This window comes from Lampetra planeri, chromosome 7 (assembly GCF_965212315.1).
Source record: "Lampetra planeri chromosome 7, kcLamPlan1.2.h2, whole genome shotgun sequence".
Lineage (NCBI taxonomy): Eukaryota > Metazoa > Chordata > Hyperoartia > Petromyzontiformes > Petromyzontidae > Lampetra > Lampetra planeri.
In genome coordinates, this window is record NC_136113.1 from 11,414,718 (window position 1) to 11,427,710 (window position 12,993).

At 44.2% G+C, this 12,993-nt stretch overlaps 2 protein-coding genes across 4 annotated transcripts in view; one reads left to right on the top strand and one right to left on the bottom strand.

Annotated features, from left to right (window-relative positions):
* The window catches only part of LOC144719963 (uncharacterized), a 34,960-nt gene extending 33,051 nt beyond the window's left edge, over positions 1-1,909 (bottom strand). The window contains exons 1-2 of one of the 3 annotated variants that reach the window (XM_078596345.1): positions 1,834-1,909; positions 881-1,077 (exon numbers count right to left, since the gene is read on the bottom strand). In XM_078596345.1, the coding sequence (XP_078452471.1) occupies positions 881-1,061 (181 nt within the window). In that variant the 5' untranslated portion in view covers positions 1,062-1,077; positions 1,834-1,909. Of the gene's footprint in view, positions 1-880; positions 1,184-1,236; positions 1,479-1,833 lie in introns of those variants that run through there. The other 2 variants (XM_078596344.1, XM_078596343.1) reach the window with 2 other exon arrangements.
* Positions 1,910-12,531: 10,622 nt separating this feature from the next.
* The window catches only part of LRRC9 (leucine rich repeat containing 9), a 60,188-nt gene continuing 59,726 nt past the window's right edge, over positions 12,532-12,993 (top strand). The window contains exon 1 of the mRNA XM_078596350.1: positions 12,532-12,610. The gene's annotated coding sequence lies outside the window, so the exon portion shown is untranslated. The remainder of the gene's footprint in view (positions 12,611-12,993) is intronic.

Genomic DNA, 12,993 nt, shown 5'->3' on the forward strand with positions numbered 1-12,993 from the left:
GCTCAGTGGGCCTTACCTGGTCAAATAAAAAAATAGTTTAGTTTAATAACACCGTAGAATTTGTATTGTTACACAGACAGTCTAGATCTGAATATGCAGGTTTGGAATATAAACACAACTCCAAAGAATCTAAGAGATAATAATCATCAACAGTTGACACTGACGTATTAATTCATATTAAACCTTACCCGTTCAGCAAGCATTCTGGTCAGTTTGATCAAAGCCTCTCATTCCTCAATGCCACGCTTCAAGGGCACATTCATCGTCTCGTAATGCAAAACGATGTGTCCCACTCTCAATCCCAGACGGGGCCTGGACAACCTCGCGCAGTGGAAATGTGTGCCGATTTTCAAGTGCCCACATACCTAGCAAATGGTGCCATTGTTTCACCAGGACTAATCGCGTTAGCCCACTCTATGCTTTCATTTCCCCAATTCACGTTATTCTTAAAATGTTACAACATACTTGCCGGTGTGGTTTTTAATATGTTAAGGTTTTTTTTTCTTTCACGATAGCAAACAGCAATAAGTTGTCAAGTATTGGGTTCGCGTTGTATTAAGCTCCGAATCAATTCGATTTGATACTCGATTTTACAATGTTGTAGCTTATTATTGCCATACCATCCATTACCTCTCGTTCGCATTATACCTCATCTCAAATACCAACGTTTCTCAACACTTATATCCACACCGCTTAAATGTTGCCTTTTAAAAACACACACAGTAGAGTAAAAGTATCTGATCAATGAATAGCGCACAACTTGACATGTTGCATTGTTTTATATACTCTTCATAAATACTGCAGACCCTTTTACAGGACCATTCGATGGCCATTACACCCCAAAACATTAAGACGCGTCGCCTCTTGTGAAACTACTCACGGCCAAGCAAAGTCGCGCTGCCACAGGAATCAGGACCGAAGGAGTCCCATTCGCTCTGCTGCTGCTGATGATGATGCTGCTGATGATGCTGCTCCTGCTGCTGCTGATGATGTTGTTGTCCAGACTCCAAGCCTACATCGGCCACAGCTTCCCTACTGACTTGCTTCTGCTGCTGCTCCATTGTCGTTGCCTCCAGCCTAAGAGTTGGTGCGTGCCAACAAAACACACAACTCTCTATCCACCACCACCACCTTCACACACGACAAATATTCAACACAGCGTTAACCCCCCCTCCCTCCCCGCAACCAATGTGTATGAATTAGACCTTCCTCTTGTGTACACTGTATCCCACCCACAGCAAGTCTTTTCCTCCACCACCACCAGCCAGCCAGCCACCCTTGCCCGCTTCCTTGCTGAAGCCGATCAGGAAATAACTGCGGCCGCTCTTGAGCGAAACCGACTGCCGACTGCGGAATTGACTGCCACGCACCGAATTGCCCTCTGCCTACAGCTGTCTCCAATGTGCTCGGCGTCAGCCCCACAGCTGAGCGTGGTGGGGGTAGTAAGTGTAGCGAATGCCGCACACGCTCACGTCACCACGCACTGCGCTGCGGGTTGTACGGCGTCAATTATCCCTTTGCATCGAGTTTGTCTGCAATTGCCTGGGCTGGGTGTGTGGGGGGTGGGGTTGGCTATGGTAGGTGGGTTCAGACACACACACACAATGCCTGTAGTAGTAGTAATACTACTACGGGGCTCTGCTTAAACGACCGCTCCCAAACAGCCCCGACTCGTGCCGCAAAAGGGCGAGGTTCTTGCGCATAGATGACGTGGAGGCGGCGAGGCAGGGCTGCATTTGCGCACAAAGACAACGCTTCCCCCCCCCACCACCCCCCCTCCTCCTCCTCTATAGCATTGACAGACTTTTTGTGGCAAGTGGTGTTAGCGAGCACCTGTGAAGGCAGGCACGGCGCACGAGTTTGCAGGGGCTAGGTGGGGCTTAAACGACGACGATCTCGCTTGAAGCCTTAAACAGACTTTTTTTTGGTGCAAGTGCTTAGGGGCCGTCCATAAATGACGTCACGCGATTTTGGAGGTTTTTTTTACCCCCCCCCTCTTCGTCACACGGCGTCACAAAAAAGTCAGAGCCCCCCCTCAAAAATGACGTCACAAAGCTCTGCGCCCCCCCCACCAAAATAAACCATTGTCATTGTAGTGCGTATTTAATGTGGCGTTGCATTCTGATGTTGTATGAGAACACATTTATTAAAAAGTCTATTCAATGAAGTAGAACGTGTTGTCTATCTATATTTAAAGTTGCGCATTTTGATGTGACGTCACATTTCTTAACCCCCCCCCCCTCGTCACACATCGTCACAAATGTCTGACCCCCCCCCCCTAGGTGCGTGACGTCATTTATGGACGGCCCCCAAGTGCTGTTCGCGAGCACCTATGAAGGCCACACACACAGAGAGAGACACGCGAGAACCACCGCCCACCCCCCTCCAGCAGAACATCAAGCCAGCTGCAATGCCACATCGCGTCATCCGGGAGCGAGTTTGAGGTGGGATTCTCGAGGGGAAGTTGGGGGGTGGGGCAAGGCAATTACGCTCGGAGGGGTGGCACCACGAATGATATTTAATGGGTTGGCACATGCAGCGAAGTGGATCGCCACCCCCACACCACAACCACCGCTTGTACAAAAGTTGATGGGTAAATAACCTCCCACCCCCCCCCCAACTCAAGTCTACAATGAACGAACTGGCGTCGCAACATCACCGGGGACAGCGTCAGCCACTGTTTCACAATGCGGGGCCGGATAGGTCATTCGAACATCAAGAGTTCGTAGTGGTTTTCACAAGGTGTCGCGGAATTCCAGAGACAATTTTCACAATCCCGTTGTACGTGCGCGGGCATATGCTCGTGAGATGTGAAGTCAAGGATGAGGTAGGGGAGGGAGATTCCCGCTGAGACGTGACCGAAACCAAATATAGGTCTGCACCGGCGAGCAAGGCCAGCCAGCGTGGCCATACCAACACGGCAAGTCTGTAGAATTTGACGCCACTGGAGACGTTTACAGGAAATTCTTGCACCGAAGTTTGCACGGTCATTCTCTCAAAGCAAACTCGTCACATTCCCCGTCAAGAACATACTCATTGTCTGGTTGAAAAAAATGAATGCAAGGACAGGGGACGCGAAGGGCTTTGTTGTACAGTAATCGATTATGTATGTAGCTTAACTCGGTACATCGGAATGTACCAATACGTCATCGTGTAAGCTAAAATACGCATCCAATGTAACTGATAATATAATCAGTGATTCATCTCAGCAGGACCGGTCCGGAACGCTGCTCCCAGCCACATCCATCTCACCATGTGTTGCTGTAAAAAGGTTTTTTTTTTAATGATAAATGAAAGTATATAATACAGTCGTGTCTCACTTAACAAGCGAGATACGTTCTGCGAAAATTGCCCGTTAAGCGAAAAACTCGCTAAAACGATCGTCGTTTTCCCAAATGTTCGCTATACGAACATTTGCTCGCTTTGTCAACAAATTGGTGCTCGTTATCGCGAATTCTAGAAAGAACGCGCGTTAAGTGAAACGCCTGTACTGTGAGTACAGCAGAGGTGGGACAAAGTCATTGTTATGCAAGTCCAAGTCGAGTCGCAAGTCATCAAATTCATGACTCGAGTCTGACTCGAGTCCAAGTCACATGACTCGAGTCCACATCTCATAGGTGGGACAAAGTCATTGTTATGCAAGTCCAAGTCGAGTCGCAAGTCATCAAATTCATGACTCGAGTCTGACTCGAGTCCAAGTCACATGACTCGAGTCCACATCTCATAGGTGGGACAAAGTCATTGTTATGCAAGTCCAAGTCGAGTCGCAAGTCATCAAATTCATGACTCGAGTCTGACTCGAGTCCAAGTCACATGACTCGAGTCCACACCTCTGGAGTACAGTATCCCAGACTACACCTTTGCAGAGTTGCAGCAGATATACTTTATCGCAAAGAATACAGTGCAGAATTGTAACGTTTTTGTTCCAAGTTTAATTCTGCAGTGTGAAAGAACTGAGTTTGCAGCTGAAAACAGCAGCTGCATGAAAATTGGTTTGGGAGGGATGCTGTAAATCCCGCTTGGATAGCGGTTTGTACCAAAAACGGTGTATTGTGTCACACCAAAACCACACGTTTCCTTGTGGAACAACCTCGATCTTAAACCACAAATCTCCCACATTCTTTAAGGGTCTATATTGCACTTTGCAGTGCTAATTTCAGCTGTGCTTACAGATAGGTCGTTTTATGTATAGCTGAGCTGAATACTGTATAAATATTGTGTATGGGCTGAACCAAACTGAGTGCTAAACATATTTGAAGGATGCGTTATGTACCTAAATAATCTTGATGACCAAACGGAAGCCATCAAACTGACTAAATAAAATAACAGTTGGCTTTATGTTTGAGAAGCGATCGTGATTCAGGCACACGGCCTCAGTAGAGCTGGCTCATTGCTTTGGCACACACAATATTCCCCTGTGACTGGATGGATGCCAGTAGTACAAATGGGATATAACCAGTACCAATGCATGCAGTATATGCTGTACATTATTCACGTTACTCAACTCCCTTTCTGCTTACCCCCCCCCCGCCATAGGAATGTGGAATTTTTACCGCGGGCTTAGGGCCGCAATGGGAAAAAGGACCACCACATTTCACGTTGCATCAGATTGATACTGTGGCTTATGACTCTGATTTGATTGCGGGACAGTGTAAATATATATTTTTACATTTCTACCTCACCCTCTCGTATACTCAAAAGTATAAGCAACAAAGCAATGGCATAGACAACTCATTTATAATGACACTAGGCAATCCTTTCATGGTCTCATATTTTTGAATGTTCACCAAAATGGACACTTAATACCGGTAACGATCTTCCACTTACACACCATATGGCTTCTTTTTTTAAAACAGCATTCTTAACCAAAAATGGCTGTTGTTGAAGAGGATTGCAAACGGTGCCTGCCCCAGCGTGGCTGTCAAACAAAAGGCCTGGCGACCTTTGCCCTTCATGTGTATACAAAAAATGCAAACACACGTACAATATATTTACAACTGCCAGTCGAAAAGTTACGACGAGTAATGGCACGTAAAAAGCTACAACAGCATATCAAATAGTTTAGCGCACAACACAGGCCTGCCCTTATTACGTTTTTTTAACATGAGCAATAATTTCTGACCGTACTTTATTTTTAATAGCACGTATACCAGCTGGCCACTGAGGAATACTTTAAATGCCACGGGCTGAATACACATGAAGCATGGAAACTGTGCTCAGTGATTCGAAGCAATAGAAATACTGTACCTTTTAGGGACACTTTAGCTCTGTATACGAGTGTGAGCCATTACATTGCCATTAATGCCATAGTCCAGATTTCACATTCGCGAACTTGCCCTCAATAGTATAACACTACTGTAGGTATGATGTTACAAATATCTATGTGCCTATTCAGAAATTAATTGCTAAAGGGATAAACATGATAAATTATGTGTGACATTGGGCTAAAGTCAATTACCGACTCAGATTTGAACTCACGACATTTTGAATGCGAGTCGTACAAACTGCAGATTGGATCATGAACATTGGTAGATATGAAACCAAATTGTATTTTTCCTCGCAAGCCTGGCGGTGCACAGAACCAGCTCTGCTTATTTACACGTGTATGAGTTATTGTTCTACATTACATACAGTATATAAAATCTATGTGCATGACCCATGTGTGACCTGGCATGAACCGGCAGTTGTGTTTACAATTTATTCTCACACCATGCAGTATATCACCATGGCACGAGTGTCACCAAACAAGCCAAGTCTTGATTTTATAGTCTAAGTGCCACCAAAGTCTGTTTCCACTGGAAATGATTGATGAGGAAGAGAGAGAGAGAGTGCTGGGTGACAAGATGTTAACTACTTCGCCTGGTATACATGAGGTCAGGGGTTCGACCCCAATCCTGACGTCTGTATATTTGGAGTTTGCATGTTCTCCCCGTGGTTGCGTGGATTTTTTTTATCCAGGTCCTCTAGTTTTCCCTTCACATTTAGAAAAATGCGTTTCGACTATTTGGCTACTATAAATTTCCACATCATACGCCACTTCGTTGAGCTATGATTTGCTTTTGATAAAGAGCTATATAGTTCAGTGGGCCTTAACTGTTAAAATACAAATTAGTTTTAGTTTAGTTTATAGGTTGCTGGCGATGGGAGGAAACCAGGTGAACGTTGGCATTAATCAACCCCAGTCACAACACACCCAGAACCTCAAACCGTCCGGCTTTCTTAGTGTTCAAAGTAACAATTAACAATTGCGCCAGTACATATCATAAACTTGAAAAAGTGGGACTATTTGGCAGACTTGAAAAACTGATACACTGGTGTTGAAGGATGAGGACGTCTGTTTTAAAGGAATTTACAGAAATTGCTGCCCATATACACACAACCCAGGCTAGAGTAGAATCACATCAGCACAATAAACCAAGGCACGCTCAATCACCTGTTGGCTGCCAGGTAAAATACAATCTGATGAGTAGACTGAGGTGCCAATGAAGAATAACCAACAATCTCAATCGTTATATCACTGCTCAAATGAGCAATGGGACAGTTTTTTTTTTCTGTTGTCAGCCCAGAGCCAGTGGTGGAAAGTTCCCATTACTGTGGTAAAGGCAAGAATGCAAACACAACTTTCAATTTCAGGAAGAAGAAAAAAACTAATTTTAAATGCAGTTTACATTTATTGGATAGTATATGCGAATGGCATTTCATATTTAAAATGCAGTATGAAATATATGGGAAGGTAATACACGGACTGAAGCACCATTTTGCAGGTGTAAAAATTTATAAAATTGCCTGCTTAGAGGTCAAATTGACCCATTTTACGATAAAAATAGCCATCATAGTTACGGCGTTGCTCTCGTGGAGAAGAACTGTAATTAAAATTGACCTTGCTGCTGGTTGCCTCAAGCTCCCCAGCAATATTGTAAAACGTGTCATCTCAATCAATCAGACAGCATTGTTTGTTCACAACATGGTTGGCTATGCCAAACGTTTAACAGGTTGTAACGTCATCACCAGTCATGGTATACCTACAGCTGGATGAAGTCCTCCCCCAACTGTCGCAAACTCTGACAGGCTTGAAATGAAACAATCCATCTCGCACACGAGCTGATTTAATCGCTCCATCTCCTGGGATGACATCATCTTGGGTTTGTTTGAGGTGTTTGAGGTGGGATTCTCGAGGGGAAGTTGGGGGGTGGGGCAAGGCAATTACGCTCGGAGGGGTGGCACCACGAATGATATTTAATGGGTTGGCACATGCAGCGAAGTGGATCGCCACCCCCACACCACAACCACCGCTTGTACAAAAGTTGATGGGTAAATAACCTCCCACCCCCCCCCCAACTCAAGTCTACAATGAACGAACTGGCGTCGCAACATCACCGGGGACAGCGTCAGCCACTGTTTCACAATGCGGGGCCGGATAGGTCATTCGAACATCAAGAGTTCGTAGTGGTTTTCACAAGGTGTCGCGGAATTCCAGAGACAATTTTCACAATCCCGTTGTACGTGCGCGGGCATATGCTCGTGAGATGTGAAGTCAAGGATGAGGTAGGGGAGGGAGATTCCCGCTGAGACGTGACCGAAACCAAATATAGGTCTGCACCGGCGAGCAAGGCCAGCCAGCGTGGCCATACCAACACGGCAAGTCTGTAGAATTTGACGCCACTGGAGACGTTTACAGGAAATTCTTGCACCGAAGTTTGCACGGTCATTCTCTCAAAGCAAACTCGTCACATTCCCCGTCAAGAACATACTCATTGTCTGGTTGAAAAAAATGAATGCAAGGACAGGGGACGCGAAGGGCTTTGTTGTACAGTAATCGATTATGTATGTAGCTTAACTCGGTACATCGGAATGTACCAATACGTCATCGTGTAAGCTAAAATACGCATCCAATGTAACTGATAATATAATCAGTGATTCATCTCAGCAGGACCGGTCCGGAACGCTGCTCCCAGCCACATCCATCTCACCATGTGTTGCTGTAAAAAGGTTTTTTTTTTAATGATAAATGAAAGTATATAATACAGTCGTGTCTCACTTAACAAGCGAGATACGTTCTGCGAAAATTGCCCGTTAAGCGAAAAACTCGCTAAAACGATCGTCGTTTTCCCAAATGTTCGCTATACGAACATTTGCTCGCTTTGTCAACAAATTGGTGCTCGTTATCGCGAATTCTAGAAAGAACGCGCGTTAAGTGAAACGCCTGTACTGTGAGTACAGCAGAGGTGGGACAAAGTCATTGTTATGCAAGTCCAAGTCGAGTCGCAAGTCATCAAATTCATGACTCGAGTCTGACTCGAGTCCAAGTCACATGACTCGAGTCCACATCTCATAGGTGGGACAAAGTCATTGTTATGCAAGTCCAAGTCGAGTCGCAAGTCATCAAATTCATGACTCGAGTCTGACTCGAGTCCAAGTCACATGACTCGAGTCCACATCTCATAGGTGGGACAAAGTCATTGTTATGCAAGTCCAAGTCGAGTCGCAAGTCATCAAATTCATGACTCGAGTCTGACTCGAGTCCAAGTCACATGACTCGAGTCCACACCTCTGGAGTACAGTATCCCAGACTACACCTTTGCAGAGTTGCAGCAGATATACTTTATCGCAAAGAATACAGTGCAGAATTGTAACGTTTTTGTTCCAAGTTTAATTCTGCAGTGTGAAAGAACTGAGTTTGCAGCTGAAAACAGCAGCTGCATGAAAATTGGTTTGGGAGGGATGCTGTAAATCCCGCTTGGATAGCGGTTTGTACCAAAAACGGTGTATTGTGTCACACCAAAACCACACGTTTCCTTGTGGAACAACCTCGATCTTAAACCACAAATCTCCCACATTCTTTAAGGGTCTATATTGCACTTTGCAGTGCTAATTTCAGCTGTGCTTACAGATAGGTCGTTTTATGTATAGCTGAGCTGAATACTGTATAAATATTGTGTATGGGCTGAACCAAACTGAGTGCTAAACATATTTGAAGGATGCGTTATGTACCTAAATAATCTTGATGACCAAACGGAAGCCATCAAACTGACTAAATAAAATAACAGTTGGCTTTATGTTTGAGAAGCGATCGTGATTCAGGCACACGGCCTCAGTAGAGCTGGCTCATTGCTTTGGCACACACAATATTCCCCTGTGACTGGATGGATGCCAGTAGTACAAATGGGATATAACCAGTACCAATGCATGCAGTATATGCTGTACATTATTCACGTTACTCAACTCCCTTTCTGCTTACCCCCCCCCCCGCCATAGGAATGTGGAATTTTTACCGCGGGCTTAGGGCCGCAATGGGAAAAAGGACCACCACATTTCACGTTGCATCAGATTGATACTGTGGCTTATGACTCTGATTTGATTGCGGGACAGTGTAAATATATATTTTTACATTTCTACCTCACCCTCTCGTATACTCAAAAGTATAAGCAACAAAGCAATGGCATAGACAACTCATTTATAATGACACTAGGCAATCCTTTCATGGTCTCAAATTTTTGAATGTTCACCAAAATGGACACTTAATACCGGTAACGATCTTCCACTTACACACCATATGGCTTCTTTTTTTAAAACAGCATTCTTAACCAAAAATGGCTGTTGTTGAAGAGGATTGCAAACGGTGCCTGCCCCAGCGTGGCTGTCAAACAAAAGGCCTGGCGACCTTTGCCCTTCATGTGTATACAAAAAATGCAAACACACGTACAATATATTTACAACTGCCAGTCGAAAAGTTACGACGAGTAATGGCACGTAAAAAGCTACAACAGCATATCAAATAGTTTAGCGCACAACACAGGCCTGCCCTTATTACGTTTTTTTAACATGAGCAATAATTTCTGACCGTACTTTATTTTTAATAGCACGCATACCAGCTGGCCACTGAGGAATACTTTAAATGCCACGGGCTGAATACACATGAAGCATGGAAACTGTGCTCAGTGATTCGAAGCAATAGAAATACTGTACCTTTTAGGGACACTTTAGCTCTGTATACGAGTGTGAGCCATTACATTGCCATTAATGCCATAGTCCAGATTTCACATTCGCGAACTTGCCCTCAATAGTATAACACTACTGTAGGTATGATGTTACAAATATCTATGTGCCTATTCAGAAATTAATTGCTAAAGGGATAAACATGATAAATTATGTGTGACATTGGGCTAAAGTCAATTACCGACTCAGATTTGAACTCACGACATTTTGAATGCGAGTCGTACAAACTGCAGATTGGATCATGAACATTGGTAGATATGAAACCAAATTGTATTTTTCCTCGCAAGCCTGGCGGTGCACAGAACCAGCTCTGCTTATTTACACGTGTATGAGTTATTGTTCTACATTACATACAGTATATAAAATCTATGTGCATGACCCATGTGTGACCTGGCATGAACCGGCAGTTGTGTTTACAATTCATTCTCACACCATGCAGTATATCACCATTGCACGAGTGTCACCAAACAAGCCAAGTCTTGATTTTATAGTCTAAGTGCCACCAAAGTCTGTTACCACTGGAAATGATTGATGAGGAAGAGAGAGAGAGAGTGCTGGGTGACAAGATGTTAACTACTTTGCCTGGTATACATGAGGTCAGGGGTTCGACCCCAATCCTGACGTCTGTATATTTGGAGTTTGCATGTTCTCCCCGTGGTTGCGTGGATTTTTTTTATCCAGGTCCTCTAGTTTTCCCTTCACATTTAGAAAAATGCGTTTCGACTATTTGGCTACTATAAATTTCCACATCATACGCCACTTCGTTGAGCTATGATTTGCTTTTGATAAAGAGCTATATAGTTCAGTGGGCCTTAACTGTTAAAATACAAATTAGTTTTAGTTTAGTTTATAGGTTGCTGGCGATGGGAGGAAACCAGGTGAACGTTGGCATTAATCAACCCCAGTCACAACACACCCAGAACCTCAAACCGTCCGGCTTTCTTAGTGTTCAAAGTAACAATTAACAATTGCGCCAGTACATATCATAAACTTGAAAAAGTGGGACTATTTGGCAGACTTGAAAAACTGATACACTGGTGTTGAAGGATGAGGACGTCTGTTTTAAAGGAATTTACAGAAATTGCTGCCCATATACACACAACCCAGGCTAGAGTAGAATCACATCAGCACAATAAACCAAGGCACGCTCAATCACCTGTTGGCTGCCAGGTAAAATACAATCTGATGAGTAGACTGAGGTGCCAATGAAGAATAACCAACAATCTCAATCGTTATATCACTGCTCAAATGAGCAATGGGACAGTTTTTTTTTTCTGTTGTCAGCCCAGAGCCAGTGGTGGAAAGTTCCCATTACTGTGGTAAAGGCAAGAATGCAAACACAACTTTCAATTTCAGGAAGAAGAAAAAAACAAATTTTAAATGCAGTTTACATTTATTGGATAGTATATGCGAATGGTATTTCATATTTAAAATGCAGTATGAAATATATGGGAAGGTAATACACGGACTGAAGCACCATTTGCAGGTGTAAAAATTTATAAAATTGCCTGCTTAGAGGTCAAATTGACCCATTTTACGATAAAAATAGCCATCATAGTTACGGCGTTGCTCTCGTGGAGAAGAACTGTAATTAAAATTGACCTTGCTGCTGGTTGCCTCAAGCTCCCCAGCAATATTGTAAAACGTGTCATCTCAATCAATCAGACAGCATTGTTTGTTCACAACATGGTTGGCTATGCCAAACGTTTAATAGGTTATAACGTCATCACCAGTCATGGTATACCTACAGCTGGATGAAGTCCTCCCCCAACTGTCGCCAACTCTGACAGGCTTGAAATGAAACAATCCATCTCGCACACGAGCTGATTTAATCGCTCCATCTCCTGGGATGACATCATCTTGGGTTTGTTTTTCCACCTTTGGCTGTCACTCCTTTCTTCTCCTCCACCATTGGCTATCACCCCTCCAAGCCACGTGTACTGCCTGAGCCAAATAATGTTTTAATCAGTCAAAATTATGCCCCAGAACTGTGCATGTTCTCTAATCCATGGGTATGCACCTCTCCATGCTTTCATACACGTATTGTCAGTTAGTTTTCTATTTTATCCATTGCACTGCGAATCAATGCAACTGAAGTGACACTCAAGACTCTAAATGCCCCTTTCCCCACCATAAACAAACTATTTGGTGCTGCTGCTACTGCATTGGCAGTGGTGCATGAGTAATTAACAACAAAAACGCAACACATTTATAAATAACACTCTTCGGCCGTAACAAAAAAACATCGATAATAGGCGACGTTTCAGTCAATAGCCCTTCTTTATAGCGCCTGTATAAATCAACAAGGGCCATTGCCCGAAACGTCGCCTTTGATATATGTTTGTTTTCCATTTCAGGCTTCACGCCGCAATCAAATGTAACTAGCAATGACGTCACAAAGGGATAAACAGCGTTGCCGTCACGACCCACAATCACATCCGCGTCATCGTCACCTGTGCACGTGACGCCGAGACGGTAACTCCGATGGAGGCCACGGCTGCCATAGCAACCGGGGAGGACGCCCAGAATGACGTCGTCCATAGCAACCAACATGGCGCCCTGGTTACCGAGGACGCCGTTGCCCACCGCGGCGTGGGCGACCACTCGATTCAAAGTAAACACCTCGATTATTGTTGTTGTTGTTGTTGTTATTGTTGACGTATGTTGCTGTTTAACAACGCGTGGATGATTACGAAAGAGTCCTCGGCGGAATGCGTCTCCCGAGAGGACGGCTATGAACGCGAGAAGCGGCCGCTACTCACGCAGCCAGCTATGGCTGCAGGGTTTTGGTGGTAAATGTTGTTTATGTTGTTTACGTTATTTATGTTGTTTATTGTGAAAGTCCCGTCACAGTTCCTATGATCACTGTTTCATTGCTTTCATGGCTTTATTTGGGTGATTTCGAAAAGTTTTTTGGTTTGGCCATGTTTGTGTTGTTATAGTACGGAGTGAGACTGAGGGCCTTGATCTAAGTTCTAGATTTGAAGCTTTCGTGAC